The sequence below is a fragment of the Ambystoma mexicanum genome, chromosome 6q (genome assembly GCF_040938575.1).
Source record: "Ambystoma mexicanum isolate Mex_15411 chromosome 6q, UKY_AmexF1_1, whole genome shotgun sequence".
In the NCBI taxonomy this organism is placed as follows: Eukaryota; Metazoa; Chordata; class Amphibia; order Caudata; family Ambystomatidae; genus Ambystoma; species Ambystoma mexicanum.
Window position 1 is genome coordinate 459,134,164 of NC_090937.1, and position 16,768 is coordinate 459,150,931.

A 16,768-nucleotide genomic window follows, 5' to 3' on the forward strand; every position below is an offset into this window, starting at 1 on the left:
CTTTAGATATCATTCTGCAAACGCAGCAAACTTCAGAAAATGTTTCTCCTCCAGAGGGCACTGGGCGCCATTGGCGTTGAGATAAAGTAGCTGTTACAGCGCCTGTGACCTCGGCTTTCTCATGTCATGTTTTTCCCATGCTCTACCGTTTTGGGGAATTGCGTCTCGTACTCTTTCACAGAACTGATTAAGATTATAATCATCATGGACAGGATGGCAGTGAAGGAGAGACTTAAAAAGGGGCAAAGGAGAGACTTAAAAAGGGGCAAAGGTGTTCCTTTTGAGGGGTAGGGTGGGCGGTCAATGAGGAATCCAGAAAGAGCATTACCGGGGGTAAATAATGTGTTCTTTAGTCTCCATTTGGCATGGTACTGTCTGATAATTTCCACTTTCTGGAGGCTGTTTCATAAAATGTTATGTCTTTCTTTACATTTTATGCAGAAATTGACATAGAACGCTGTGTCAGAGAATCGATCAACCTTTTCTGCTGGACTCCAAAGAGTGCCACATTTAGGCAGCATGCACAGCCACCAAAGCAAGGTCACGACAGTAATGGAATGAGCAGGTCATCTTCCCACTTATCGTCAGACTACCAAGAGCCACCGAAAGCTGACCTGGTGAGCATCTACTTGAAGACTGTTACATTTATTTTATTTGAATTAGGTGTGCTGAGGTTTGTGCAGGTCAATTCCGATGCAGCATGTATTCTGTCGGCCATACCAACATATTCCTTTCACCATCTCTCTCCCATCTCTGTGTCCCCCATCCTAATCAAATTAGACTCAGGCAGGACTCCTGTGAACCCCTTTCCCCTGTCCATCCTTGCCACTGGATCCCTCCAAAACCCACCTCTCAATTCCTCACCATCTCTGTGCCTTCATTCCACTCACTTTTTCTTTGCTTTCCTCTCTACTAATTTCCAGCTCATTATCTGTTCTCCTTCCCCCATTTCTTTGTTCTTCTCTTTCCACTACTCCTCTGCACACGTATCCTTCCCTACTCGCCACCTCTGCATCTTTCATCTTCGTTGCACCATCTTTGTGTCACTCCTACCAATCTCTGTTTCTCTGCTTCGCTCACTTCCTACCTGCAGCATCCCTCACACTCACACCATCTTTGTCCATTCCTCCCCTCCCTCTGTGTTTGCCCCACATCTCTAGGTCCCTCCATATCTCAATATCTGTCAGTCCTGCTGTCCCGGGCTCTGTCTCCCAGGCATAGAATGTAATCTTGCATATTAACTACGTACAGAGAGATGTCCTTGAACCCTCTGCGTTAAATTTACCTTGCAACGGTGGCTGTCTTTCAACCGTTATGCTTGGCACAATAGAAGCAATGATTGTTTTTCAGTGGCAGCATTTCCTGAAACATCCCATTTAGAGAAAGGAGAAAGGGTTTTGATTTAATAAAAATACGTTTGCCTGTTATGCACCGAAGTTTTATGTTTAATCTGTACAATCTATCACAATGCATAAACAATACCTAGCCTTATGTGCAAGAGAGATACTGTGTACACTTGGTTTCCGTGATTTATAAGGCCTTGAATCCAGACTGTAGTTCTAAACTCCCATCCAGGGAGCGCTGGGAATGAGCGGCAGGTACAGCATCCTGGATGTCACCTATTTCCACTCACTGCCCCAACCAGCTGCGCATGGTAGGAGTTTGGGGGTACGAATTATGGAAAAAGGCCTTTTTTGGATGGGCAGTTGGGTTCACCCAATGTGTGGTCAAAGAAGGGATCAAAACATAATCAGCCATCTTCATTGGCTTTCATCCCCCACACCAACAACACCACTATAGTCTTGAGCAGTTGCGGTGGTGCATTTGTAAAGTGTACAAGTGTAAAGGTTTTTTCCTGAATTGACCCGAGCAAGCACACCTGAACTAATATATTACAGTTTTCGGCAGTGCTTCCCCTTACCATTTGAAAAAAAAGTTCTATCTTGAGTTGAGATTGTGCATTTTGCAGAAAAAGTTTCAGAAAAATTGGGTAAAAATGTAGAATTTGTCCTCCGTTTTGCAGGGCCACACATGACACACTCCAATAGAGATGCCAGGTCACTAACAGTAGGTAGGAGCATTTTGCAAGACATGTTGAAGCTGATTGTCCCCAAAGAAAAACTATGAGGGTGCCTCTCAAAAATATGCTCCAATATTTCCTCGCTTTCAAGCGAGTTCTGCCCAAATCATATCTTGAGCACTGTCTACCTATTTACAAGTCGTACTGTTAGACTGCCACAGGTGTTGGAGCCTCTGTGACCCAGAGGAAGAAGCAGGGGCTGCGAGCAAGGAAGGAGAGAGAGAGTACGTTCTCTGTGTCCGTGGAGGAGAGCAGAGCGGCTGGCGTGTGCTTTGAAGTGCCCAGAATGCCATTGGGGCTCACTGAGGCCAGCCCGCTCGCCTGTGAAGCAGTACATAAGCCGCATAGCTTCCGGAAGAGGAACGCCGAGGACTGGTGAGTGGAAAGAGATGTCAATCAAAGGCGGGGTGATCCTAAGGGCTACGCTTGAATATCCAAACTACCGTATTACATATATTGCCTTTCGCTTTGAATGAAAACCTGAAATTAAGTTAAAGTATGCATATTGAATCACAAACTGAATGAATACTCAAAGAAGAGTTCAATCATGCACATTGAACATCGAACGGTATGAAACCTTGAAACAAAGCGAAACTGCACACGTTGAATATTGAATTGAATTAAACTTTATGTAAACAAAGCTAATAGTTGCTGAAAGCTAAAAGGGAAAGTGCTGTTTTGAAAGCAGCCTATGGAAAATAGCCCCAGTGTGAGAGAGCATGTGACAGAAAGATGGGGAATACATAAGGCCACCTCAAAGGGAATTCCTATGCATGGATACAGTGCTGCAAGGCCAAAGACTGGCAGGAGGTGTGTGACGCATGATGGCAAAGCCAAGAGGCTAACCTGGAGAAGCGAGGAGAGTGTGAACCTGTATATAAAGCCAAGAGGCCGACAAAGGCACGCAAAGTAAAGGTGAATTTGGAAACGGGGGCAAATACAGAAGAACCTGTGTGGGCTGAAGAGGCTAAGGTTCCTGGTTGCGGTACCATTGATGGGTGGACTGTATTGTCAGACAACTGCACCTAGACCAGAGATCCCTGAATTGTGACAGCCAAAGACATTGTGAAATATACCAAGAAGGAGCACTATAAGTAAGCTGGTGATGCAAACCAGTAGCAAGGTCAAGTTGGCCTGGAGTTCTATTGAACTTTGAAAGACTGAAACAAATATCAGTTGCTGCATTGAAGTCTTGGGGAAGGGAGCCCTTAGACCTGAGGAACTGCAAATGCTGTCTTGAGGACAGAGCCTCAAGAAATATTTCTTTTGAACTGTGTTGCTTGGAACTTGGGGAAGGGAACCCTGAGGATTGTGCCGAACTGTATTTCCTTGAACTTGAGAAAGGTAATCCTGAGACTTTTGTGGAACTTACTTGAACTTGGGGAAGGGGAGTTGAAGAGGAATCTAAGAGCTAGAAGAAGCTCAGACTTTGTGTTGAGCACCATTTATTTGATTAATGACATTCCTACAAGCTTTAGTTTTGAGGGCAAGGATAGGCTTTGGACACAGACATACTTTTAAGTTGAACTCTTTGACTCAGACTTTCCTTAGTTTCGTTAAGGTAGGGAATCCCACCTCAGCATAGGGCATTTTAGGCCTTCCACCATCCTGCCATTTGCTTTAATAAACCATTTTGTTTTGAATTTTGAATCTGTTGTCTGTGTCTTGCTTCATGATGCCTTCACAGCAGCTACCTCCAGGTCAAATGCTGTGACTTATCACCCTCCCCCCCCCGATAGGGACGATCGATACAATGAACGACACCCTGGCAAAATTAGCATTCTCTGCTGGAAGCAAGGCTTTAAAAGTCATTAACACATCTTGTGCTCTGGTGAAGTACTCATATACCTTGTGAAATACTATTGCATAGGCTGCAGATAACATCCCTGAAGGTGAGATGAGAGTTGGATTCTTTAATCTCATTAACAATGGTAAAGAGGCCTCTTGCCAGTCCCTTCAATCTGGCCTGGATGCATCAGACAGCATTGGCTGGTGTATGGGCTAAAGTGCGGTGCAGTGATAAGATTTGCATGGTTATGCAAGTCTGGATTTGTCCCTGGCATCCAATCAAGGCTTGTGGACATGCCCTTTGATGGGTTCAACCTTTTTACGCCCAAGTCAAACGGCAGCTTGGAAAACGATGCTGCAAGATCATTAGGGCCAACCATCCATCAGCCGCAACAGCAACACGCGCCTTTGCAGGCTTGGAAAGGGGGGTTCCTTTCATTATTACTTATGTCCAAAGCAGAAGAGGTCAAGCTACCCAGAGAGGACAAAGGGTTCACACATGCCGCAGATGCCATGGATGAAATACTGTGAACAAACAAGATGGAGTCTCAAGAATATCAGACACTCCTGTCCCCTGCGCACCTTATTTCTGAAAATCAGCTGATGTAGTGTTAAGCAAATGTTAAGTCATTGATGCATAGATATATAACCAGGTAATGAATGACACTGTTCAGAAATTAATCTTTATCCAAATCTTCTTTTATGGTTGAAGCTAGAAAGCACTACGCGTTTTGGGATTCAAAATTCCCTTCACCATGTGCAGTTTAATGAGTCTAAAGAATAATAAATATGATAACCTTCATGTCAGATCATCATTGTTTAAAGTCAGTGTATCACAATTACAACAATTTATCATATGATAATACATTTGAATCCATGAATTAGAGTGCTATAGGCAAACGTATGTCGAATTTAAATCGTGCTACGTGGACTAGTTCAAAAATAGCTGCTATAGTCTACAGTATCAGTGGATTTAATCATATTCAACAATAATCCAAAATGAGTGAACAGTTCCAGAGTGTGAATCATAAGAAGTAGGTAAGTGTGCTTGCAAGCATGCAGTACTTGATGTGAATCCTGTGTAGACATCACCCCTGTGATAGCCAACAGTAAAAGTCCTGACGACAAAATGGTTAAATGAAATCATGTAAAGCGGTACCTGTAGCATAGGCTGTGCACAGCACAGTAATAGAAAAGAAGGTGAATACCGACACTTACGGAACACTGCTGGGAGACCATAGAAAAAAGATTGTAAAAAGGACTCAGTATGCAAGTTAGATAGATAATGCAAAATTAGTTGTGAGAAGGACTCGAATAGAAAACAAGGAGTTACCTAGTCAGAAGGTATATATCCAAAAATCAAAGTACATTTGTACCAAGAGGACGAGTGCCCATAGAATGCTTTGTCACATCTGGATCAATGCCATATGGTTAGACAAGCTGTCAAATGTAAAAAACCAAGATGTGTAAATTGAAAAGAACGTATATCTTGAAGCGAGTAGTATACAACGTTAAGCAATGAGGAATCAGAAGTTAAGCCACCCACCAATAAATACCTATGTGAATACTGAAGAGAGTGAGACGCCCGCTGCAATCGGAGATGCATCCGTAACTGTTGTTTTAAAGGTAACCATGGTAACAATTTGTAAAACTAGAAGACGGGCTGTGAGAGGTGAAATGACAAAGAAATAGGACTGAGGTGCACCCAGTGTTGAAGGATGACCGCAGGCAAATAAATTATAACTATTAATACAGAGCAAGATTCAAGAATAGAGTCAGAGACCTGAGGTTGAGAAGAAACAAAAGTACAAGAAAATCCAGAAAGAGTTGCACAAACTGATCAAAGAATTCACAAAAGATTACTAAAAAATCAGTTATTAAGTAGAACCAGGAATAAGTAGTCTTTGCAAGATGCAAAAACCAGGTGAAGGGAGTCTTTCACTGGTCTTAAGTTGTTAGAATAGTGGTAGGGTTAGTTTGCAATATGGACAGATTCTTTTGGACATTCACATTCTACTGCCAAGCACCTTAGTAAGTGTGTCAGGTAGGAAACACCCCATAACAATAGGGAAAGCTAGGTCGTTTTCTTATTCTTTAATAAAAACAGCTCTGAAATGTCCTCTTAGAGCTCCCTTCTTCTGACGTGCCACAGCAGACTAATAGGAAATCCAAATTATTCTCATATCTTCTATTTCTGGTGGCAGCCAGTATCACATTGGCACATAATTGAACAAATAACAAAACTCCCAACATCCAAGAATGGTGGTCGAGAATTTGGTTTTGTGCAGCTTTGGACAACATTTTGGCCTGATGAAGCGATGAGATACCACCATTTATATCAACATGAGCCACCTTTCTTCAGTTTGTAACCAGAATGAATTCCCTGCAATCCATCACCAGCCACACAATCTCAGGGCATTATCCTTAATATAAATCATTCATGCACCTTATTATGAACACCCTGACAGGAATTCTTCCTGTCTCCTTTGCTACTGTATACAAGAACGGACTCATTTCCTTTTCTTATATCCATTGCCTTTGATGTTTTTATTGTTCTTACCAGCGTTTGTTAACTTGCCCTTCCCACTTCCCAATGTGATTTCATTTAAATCTCACATTTGGTTTATTCAGCATACACCCTGTCTTAATACCATGCAGGTTTTGTTTTGTATGAGATACAACTAGATTTGAGTTATGATGCTAGAATAATCAAGTGTTAGGAAACACTGCGCCAACCAATATTATCTGGCAAATAATTGTTTCCCTCCCCAAACCTTTGGTTAAATTAGTTTTAGTAGCACCTGAATGGAGTTGGGTGTAAACACTAGGCAGCTCATAACTAGACTATAAAGTCAAACTCCTTAGATCGGGTGCACAGGCAACATTTTCACTGTAATTGGTTAAACACAAAATTTGAAATAAAAGTCAAAAAGAAGCACAAATACTGTTCGAAATTCTTATTACATCTTGTTTAATGCCTGTGATTACATAATGGACAAATAGCTTGAATGATTCAAAAATTAGATGCTGAAGGGATGCCAAATGTCACCATTAGCTCACTGCAGCACATGCAAATGTTTCACCTTAAACAGGCTTTATCTAGGAATAGCATAATATAATTTAATTCCTATTGAAACAACTTATAAGCAAGTGATCACGTTTAAAAAACTCTATACATTAAATGTTTTTGAGCATCCATCATTTGCTCTTCAATGGCTTGCCTTTCTCCAGCAGATTCCTCATCAGATAGATAACCATTCCAGCATGTGCTGCTCAGGACAACTTTTCAACAGGGGGCGTAGTGCACCTCGAGTCGGCCGTCGATCCATCTTGCCTCGATGCCTCAGTCGTCGGCCCTAGACGTGACTTCGATCATATAATACGTCACCATGCCCCTGTACCTTAGTTCCTTTTTTCCACGCGTTTAGCACGCTGTTTGAGGAACACTGCTATTCCTTTGCTTTTTCATAGCATTTCATTCAATGTTTTTGTTGTTATTGTTCGACGCAAGTTCGAGCCATGTCATTGCCCAAGATATCTGGGTTCAAGTGTTCCTGGGATTCAAGCTCCAAAATGTCCTTCAATGACCCACACAACATCCGCGTGTGGTGCTTCGGTGCCGGTCACAACACCGAGGGCTGTGGTTCAATCAGAAGAATTAACCCAATAGCCTCAGAACGGGCAGTGAGCTTGCGGTAGGCCAACCGCCTTCAAAATCTCTGCTATGGTCGACCATTTGGTCGTCAGAAGCAGTGACGGAGGGACCGATCCCTGAGAAGGAAAAGAGACCTAAAAAAAGGAAGTAACAACGCCATAGACACCAGCACAGGTCTGATTCTTCGGACAACCCTGGTAAGTAGTCAGCGGGACCGACATCCAGGGCTGAGTGGGAGGCTTTCAAGTAACAGATGTTAAATATGTTCTTTAACGCTGCTGCGGGCACGGGTTAAGCCCTCTATGCAGTTGGCCCCAGCTGTGCCTGGTAACCCCGGCCCAAGGTGACCACCATTACGATGCCAGTGCCGTCAGCAGAGCTGTCTGGCTGACTGCCGAGCAAAGTCTGACCTCCTTTGGTGCAATACTTGCCAGTGCACTTCCGGTGCCGACACCTTCCATTTCCTCCCCCACCCCCAGCTCCAAGGCCTCTTTTGGAGACGATGGCAAAACTGTTGACATCGTCGACTGCCATAGCGCGGTCTTTTGCGCCTAAGTCACTGACTGAGTTTTTCGGCTCCATGGCTGATATTTTCAGCGCCACTGATGACGACGATCAAAGTGGGTTTGATCCTACATATTCAGGTGCTGGAGGGGCAGATTTCTTCATCGACCAAGCAGATCTGGTCCCTTTGGCGAGAAGCTGCATGAGGCGAGTGGACTGGACATGTCCCCAGATGTGGAAACACAACAGGCCCATTCTTCCGGCCATGCTAATGCCAAATATTGGGCTTTAGTATACAGGTTGGTGGATACCCTGGGATGGAGTGCTCCAGCCAAGCCCTTGTCAGACTACGACCTGACCGATAAACTTGATGAGGGACCTTCTACAGAAAGGGCCATGCCCTTCAATACAGCTATCACTGACCCTATCACCACTTTGTGGCAGAGGCCTTGCACCACTCCCCCAGTTCACTCCAACTTCACCAAGAAGTACAGGCCGTCAAGGAGAGACCCACCATATCTCTCCACTTACCCGACACAGAGGGGTTGGTGGTGCATGTGGCCACGGAATCTATCAGACTAGCCTTGTCCACGTCAATTCTCTCGAATGATAGGGAGGGGAAGAGAGTTGACGCTTTGGCTAAGGAAATCTTCTCATCCTGCAGTATGGCCCTGACGGTGCCTCTTGTAGGTTCGCCAAAATACTCTTTTGGCCTGTGGACGGCTATTGCTGAGGCTTCCCAAATATCCCAGAGGGGGAGATGCGCGAGGGCTTCCAAAGGCTGGTAGACAACGGCAAGGAGGTAGCCTGGCAGTCTTTGCAGATGGGTCTGGACGTCTCAGACTGCGTCAGCAGATCCATGGGGTCAGCCACGGTGTTAAGAAGACAGGCATACCTGCACACATCTGGATTCTCACCAAATGTTCAGAATAAGCTCCTGGACATCACTTTCAACAGTGAGAATCTCTTCAGGCCCAGAGGCCAACAACTCTTTGGAGAAATTCAAGGAGTCCAAACGAGATGCAAAGTCGCTGGGCCTAGCTGTCCAACAGCCGGCCAAGCCTGCTTTAGGTTTGTCTCATGGGGTAGAGGCCACCAACGTTTTGGGCCTCATCACGAGTTGGGCGATATCCTGGTGGTAAATCCAACGGAATACCGGCCAATGCAATTATTGTTACTGCCACTTGGTCCGGCGGTATTACAAGTGGCGGTGCCAGTGTAAGTCCCCATTTTCTTTAGTCCGTAGGACCCAATGGGGCATTTTCATCGCAAGTACTGCAGCAGTAATTGCACTGTGGTAATTGTGCAGAAAATGGGTAAATTCTCCTCCAGCTGAGAGATGGAGGTGAATCCTCCAACTTTCCACCCAACTCATAGTTAGGCGGTGCAGTAATGGGCCAGTGATGCTATTTTTACCGCATTTTTACCACACCGCCGAGCGTGTGATGAGGCCCTTTGTCCCTCATTCCAAGAAGGCTCAGCTCCCGCAACGCAAGGGGCATAGGTGATTCACGCGCTCCGGAAGGGGGAGGGGTGCCACTAGAGCACAGAAGACAGTGGCAGCAGTCGCGGGGCCAGCTCTGCTCTGGATGCCGCTTTCATTTCTCCCCCCACGATTCCCCCATTAGAGGCAGCATAACCGAGCACTGGGCACAATGGCAGGAGATTATCTCCAATGCGTGGGGTGTTCAGCTCGTACAGTGGGGTTACTGTCGGACAGACCACCCTAACCACCACCACCACCACCTCCTCAACAACCGGAACAGGTTCTCCAGGAAGTACTGCGAGCCCTGCTTTTGAAGGGTGCTATGGAAGAGGTCCCACCCGAGCAGAGGGGATAGGACTGGTATTCTCAGTATTCCCTGGTACACAAGAAAGGGGAAGGACTCCATCCCATCTTGGACCTCAAGGCATTGAACAAGTTCCTGAGGAAAGACAAGTTCAAGATGGTGATGTATAGAGAAATTCTCCACGCTCTCACATTTCAGGACTGGCTGGTGTCGATAGATCTCCAGGCATATTTCCATGTGCCAATCCAGCAGAAGCACAGGAACTTCCTGAGATTCCTCATAGGGGACACGCACTACCAATTCAAGGTGCTTCCCTTTGGGCTAACCTCCTCTTCAAGGGGATTCACCAAGCTCTTGGCTGTAGTTGCAGCTCATATCAGGAAATCCGGCATCCATGTGTGCCCATACCTGGACGACTGGCTGATCAGAAGGAAGTCGACAGAGCAGGTTTTGTCCCACCTTGAGGACACCTGCTCGCTACTCCACAGACTGGGCTTCTGTCATGACCACTGTGAGGGGGCACAGGTTGTGCCACAAGCAGGCTCCCACCAGAACCCTGAGGGCCTTAAAACTACTGCAAAAGGGCTCCTGGAGCCAGGCCTGGTGCCTTTGGCACCAGGCTCATATGTAGGAAGGGAGGGCTGTTCAAACTAGGTCCCATTTATGTTCATGGGCCTTTAAATCCAACATGGAAGCACCCACACAGTCTAGTTCTAAGAACCAAGCCATGCGGTCTAGTGGTTTGGGTGTGGCAGGCCTGGAACTACTTTCCCTGGTACTACTTTACCTGGGCTATATACACCACACCCTGACTGAAGAACACGCTTCGAGTTATTCTGCAACCCGAAGCGTGATGCTCACCGTGTCCAGCTCCTGGTCTTCAGCATCTTCCTGTAATCCTGCAAGAACAAGAACAAGATTATTCTGTCTTACCTGAGAAAACACCATCCAGCACTCAGCATCTCAACTGGGCTGCAATCTGTGGAAACTGAGAGAAGAAGAAACATCACTCACCTGTGAGTACTAGCTTAAGGACTTCCGGCGAACCGCTATCAGAGCTGCTGTTCGAACAATGCGACCTGCAATAACGAGAATGGGAAAAACAATATTAGAACGTGCGCTTCCAAAACATCGAATTCCATCAGTCTTACCTGAATTCCATCGTGCTACGCCACGCTTCTATCCGGAGCACCACAGCAACATAATGAAAAGGAAAAGAGACCTATTCAGGTTCGCTTTCAATGTTAAACAACCGCACAGCGCTGTACTTACCTTAACGGATTCCGGGGGCCTGTTTTTCATTGTGCTCTCATCCACTTGCTGCACCACAGCAGCCTGTGAGGAGAAGAAGAAGAAAACACAGGAGGTTAGCTTTAAAAGACAATAAAGGCACTGCGCTCTGCGCCTTCTCTTACCTAGAAAATGTGCCTCGCCATCCGGCATGTCAGCGTCAAGACCTTCGCATCTGAAAAGGAGATAAAGACGTTAACAAATTCCTACCATAAACAGAACAAAGAATTACAATTAACAAACCTACCTGCCTAACAACAGTTTCAGTGTCACAGCAGGCCTGGGCCCAAAGAAGGCGAATTGCACCATTGAAGCAACTAGGGCAGCTCACCAACAAACGTCAAGCGCCCCTGCGCAAGAAACGCAGGACGGATAGCTCACCCTACAAATGACGAAGATTCATTCTTCAGCACTGGGCAACTACGCATCCAGGGTTCCAGATCTCAGAGCCTTCCAGACGCCCCCGGGGATATCAGGTGAGCGTAACAGCTTCTCCCTGAACTTGCAGAAATCCCATGCGACACCAGTACAAAGGCTCCAGTTCGTGGGAGCAGTCCTAGTTACTCAGGGGGAGGGGAGGTTTTTCCTCCTGAGTTTCAGAACCACTCGGCCTTGCCAGCAGTTTCCTTCCTCCATCTTTTAGGTCTCATGGCCTATTGCATTTTTCTGGTGCCAGATGCCAGACTGAGGATGCTGTCTCTGTTGGGGTCAGTAGTCTCAGTACTTCGGCACCTTAAGGGATGTTCTCAAAGTGTCCAGGTCAGTGGGTCACAATCTCTTTTGGTGGGCCAGCAGCGACAACATGTTGGTGGGGGAGCCTTTCTGGCTTCTGTGGCCCCAAGCCAGGGTGGTCGTGGATGCATCCTTGAAAGGTTGGGGCGCTCACTGCGAGGATTTGCAGGTGAGCGGCCTTTGGTCTGCAATGGAATCCTGATGGCACATCACCCGGCTGGAGCTGCGAACCATCAGGTTGGCCCTGATGGCGTTCGCACCGTCTCTGAAATGGAAGCATGTTCTGATTATGACGGATGATGGTGTCAATGCACTACCTGAACAAGCAGGGTGGCATGCGCTCCCTTCCTCTTTGCAGAGAGGTGTTGCAGCTGTGGTTCTGACTTTTGGAGAATCAGATCTTGGTCTCGGCAGTGCATCTGGCAGGGACAGAGAACAGTTTGGTGGCTGCTCCGAGCAGGCAGAGCACGGTCTCACATGAATGGGAAGTGTGCCAGGAAGTCCTAGAGGTTTTCACTCACTGGGGTACCCCAGCAGTGGATCTGTTTGCCACAGAATCCAACAGGAACTGCAGACAGTTTTGCTCGAGGGAATTACCAGCAAACAGCCCACTGGGGCTGCGTTTCTGATGGAGTGGACCTTCTCCCTCCACGACGGATTTCCTCCGATTCCCATAATTCTGTGGGTTTTCAGGAGCTTGAGGAGGTTTCAAGTAACCCTGACCTTGATAGCCCAGACTGGGCGAGGAGAACATGCTATTCAGAGATGCTGGGATTGACCATCTGCCCACCTCTCCATTTGCCTCATCGGCTGGATCTCCTATCCTAGGCTGAAGGTCGGGTGCTTCACCCAAACACAGAGTCCCTCAATCTATATGCGTGCCTCTTGAGCGGCTGAGATATGACTGAGACCTCTCAGAGGAAGTTCTTGTGGTGCTGCTGGCTGCACGCAGACCGTCAACAAAATCACTGTATGTGTGCAGGTGGAGGAGATTTGAGACTTGGTGCAGGGAACACAAGATTGACCCCTTCTCCTGCCCCCACCATTACAGTGATGGAATTCCTTCTGTCACTGGCCTCTTCAGGCCTTCAGGTCACCACAGTCAAAGGATACTTGGCGGCTTTGTCTGTGTTCAAGAGGTCGCCAGATCAAGGCTCCTTCTTTACGATCCCAGTGATGGCCCAATTCCCGAAGGGTCTTGTGAATAAGTTTCCACCTGTCCCCTTTGTTGTTCCAGACTGGGATCTTGATTTAGTTCCCACCTTCCTTATGGTGGCTCCCTTTGAGGCTTTACACTCATGTTCTTTGCGTTTGCTCACCTTGAAGACCACGTTCTTAGTGGCAATCACATCAGCCAGATGGGTCAGCAATCTGCAAGCCTGGTCTTAGCAAGCCGCCTTTCATTTGCTTTTTGAGAGAGAGTTTCTCTGAATGTGGGTCCCACATTTCTACCTAAGGTGGTATCAGAATTTGGAATTTGAAAAAGTTCCTCTTTTTTGGATTGAACTTGGCTCAGAGGTAATTTAACTTTCATTGAATTGCCTTTCTCGCTCAGATTCCTCATCAGTTAGATATCTATTCCAGCGTCGGCTGCTCTGAGAACTTTTCGACAGGGCGCGTAGTGCACCTCAACTCGGCCGTCGATCCGTCTTGACTCGATGCACCGATAGTTGACTCCAGACGTGACATTGTTTATCGTACAAATAGCACGTCACTTCACCCCTGTACCTCAGTTCCTTTTTTCTGCGTGCTTAGCTCACTGCTCGAGGAACATACTCTCACGAGATTCTTTTTTGTGAACAATGTTTGTCGATTGTTTGATGCGGTTTCAAATAATGTCTACTCCTAAAGTCTCTGGGTTCATGCGTTGCAAGGAGTGCAGCTCCAAGATGTCCATCATGGATCCACACAGCGTCTGCATGTGGTGCCTCGGGTCGGTCAGGACACCAGGGCTGAGGTTCTTGTAAAAAGATTAACCCAAAATTGCTGCAGAAGAAGGCTGCTAAACTCGTGGTAGGCCGGCCCCTGTCGAAATCTCAGGCGCGGTCGAATACTAGGTCATCGGAATTCGATATGGAGGTCCTACTCCTGAAAAGGAGGAGTGACATCGTAAAAAAAAAAGAATGGGTCCCAATCCTGGAGCCATTCTTCTTCCTCTGCCTCCCACAAAAATAAGAGGCAACATCGGCGTAGACACGGATCCAACTCGTCGGATGAGGCTGGTAAATCGTTGGCGGGACCAACATCCAGTGCTGAGTGGGAGGCTTTTAAGGAGCAGATGCACAAGATGTTTAAGTCGGCTGCTGCGGGTACGGGTGACACCACAAAGCAGCAGGCTAACGTGGCTCTGGTAGTGCCCGATGACCCCGGGCCAAGGTGACCCCTACCACTAAGTGGTCTCTGCCGCTTTCAAAGCCTTCGGGCTCGGCAACACTTGTGCTCAGCTCGGCATTGGCGCCCGCCAGCAGTGGTACCGTTGACATTGGTGCCGACCGCAGACCAGTTCTATGCTCACCAGACGTGAACGTAATTTGTTGCCAATTTTTGATGACAGGGACGACCAAATGTCTACTGGCTTTGACCTGGTTTAGGCTGGTGTTGGAGGTAAGGATTTCTTTGCCGACCAGACAGATTTAGTTGTCCTAGCTGAGGGCCTCCATGAGGCCAGTGACCTGGGCACCTCTCCAGACTTGGAGAGGCAGCAGGCCCATCCCGGTGGGCATGCTCATTCTAAATACCGGGCCACAGTGGACAGGGTGGTAGACGCCCTGGGTTGGAGTGCCCCAGCCAGGCCTGTGTCAGCCTATGTACTCAGATATTTTGGAGGAGGGACCCTCTACTGAGAGGGCCATGCCATTTAATGTGGCAGTTGCTGATCCTGTCGCCACCTTGTGGCAGGGACCATACACTGCTCCCCCAGTAAATCCAGACCTTACAATAGGTACAGGCCGGCAAGCGGAGAACCTGTCTATTTCTCCACCCATCCTACCCCAGAGGGGCTAGTGGTGCAGGTGGCCACTGTGAACATCAGGTCAGCCACTCCTACACTCCATACAGATAGGGAAGGGAAAAGGGTTGACGTCCTAGCTAAAAAATGAACCTCTTTGGGCAGTATGGCATTTAAGGGACCTAGCATGTCATGTACGTTTGCCAAGTATTCTTCTGGCCTGTGGGCGGCGGTGACCAGTCATAGTTTTGAAAAAAAAAGTATCGAATGCCCTTTTCTCTAAACCAAAAGAACCGAAAAAAAAATTCAAATGCCTTTTTATTTATTTATTTATCTCTTTTTTAGTTTAGTATGCATAAAAGTTTTTTTTAAAAAGAAAACGGGGGCATGGGGGGAAGCCCCATTAAAAAAAAAAAAAGCATTCAAAACTTTTTTCCCGGCACTTTGTGTCAGAAAAAAAGGCATTTGATCCTTTGTATTTCGAACAAGTCACCTACAACCGTGGGTGGCTATTGGAGAAGCTGTGCAGTACATTCCTGAAGGGGGAAATGTGCAAGGGCTTCGAAAGAGTTGTGGACGATGGTAAGGAGGTGGCCCCGCAGTTGCTGCAGATGGCCCTGGACATTGCAAATTGCGTTGGTCAGCCAATGGAGTCAGCAACCGTCTTGAGGAGGCAGGCGTACCTACATACATTGTTGTTCTCACCAAACGTCCAGAGCAAGCTACTGGAAGTCGCTTTTGACAGCGAGAATCTGTTCAGCCCAAAGGCTGAAAAGTCCTTAGAAACTTCTAAGGACTCTGTTAGCCGCCAGGTTGCTGACCCTATCTGTCCAGCAGCCGGCAAACCCTGCTTTTTCCTTCTCCTCTAGAGGTAGAGGTTATAGGCTTTATTTAGCAGGAAGGCTCAGCTCCCACAACACAGGCAGGGTCAGAGGAGTTTCCCATGTTTCACCGGTTGGAGGACAGATTAGCAAGCACTGAGCCAAGTGGCGGGAGGTTACTTCCCATGCCTGCACGTCTTCAGCTAGTTCAGTGGGGTTATTATTTGCCTTTGTTAAGAAGGCCACTGGACAGGCCACCCCCTTCTGCACAACAACCAGAACAGGAGCTGAGGGAAGAACTGCAAGCCCTACTTCTGAAGGGTGACATGGAAGAGGTACCTTCCGAGCAGTGAGGATCAGGCTGGTATTCCCAGTACTTCCTGGTACCCATGAAAGAGGGAGGACTCTGTCCCATCTTGGACCTCAGGGCCTTGAGCAAGTTCCTGAGAAACGGACAAGTTCAAGATGGTGACCTTGAGAGAAATTCTCCACGCTCTGATTGCAGCACTGGCTGTGCTGCTAGATCTCCAGGACGCATATTTCCATTCGCCGATCCACCTGAAGCACAGGTAATTCCTGAGATCCCTCGTATGGGAAAAGCACTACCAGTTCAAGGTACTCTTTTGGTAAACCTCCGCCCTGACTGTCTTCACCAAGTTCATGGCAGCAGTTGCAGCTCACCTCAGGAGATCCGGCGTCCATGTGTTCTCATACCTGGGCGACTGGCTGATCCAAGGAAAGTCAACTGAGCAGGTTTTTGTCCCATCTCGAGGTCACCTTTTCTCTACTCCACAAGCGGGGCTTCTCCCTAAACTTCCAGAAGTCCCACAGGATGCCAGCACAGAGGCTCCAGTTAATCAGAGCAGTCTTGGATATTCAGGTGGAGAAGGCTTTCCCCACCCTGAGGAGAGAGAGTCGCCAGTGTCAGACAGATGGTCCAGCTGTCCCAGAACCACCCACCATGCCAGCGGCTTCCTTCCTCTGCCTTTTAGGTCTCATGGCCTCCTGCATTTTTCTATTGCCAGAGGTCAGGCTGCAGATGCCGTCCCTGCAATGGCTCCTGTGGGGTCAATAGTCCCAGTATTTTGGCACTTTGAGAGACGTTCTAAATGTGTCCAGGTCGGTGGCCAACGATCTCTCTTGGTGGGTGTAAGGAAGGCA

At 47.3% G+C, this 16,768-nt stretch overlaps 1 protein-coding gene across 11 annotated transcripts in view; it reads left to right on the plus strand.

Annotated features, from left to right (window-relative positions):
- The window catches only part of TBCK (TBC1 domain containing kinase), a 2,754,978-nt gene that overhangs the window by 2,400,422 nt on the left and 337,788 nt on the right, over positions 1-16,768 (plus strand). For all 11 annotated transcript variants that reach the window (XM_069630931.1, XM_069630933.1, XM_069630936.1 and 8 more), the window contains one exon: positions 442-617. In XM_069630931.1, coding sequence (XP_069487032.1) covers positions 442-617 — 176 coding nt within the window. The remainder of the gene's footprint in view (positions 1-441; positions 618-16,768) is intronic.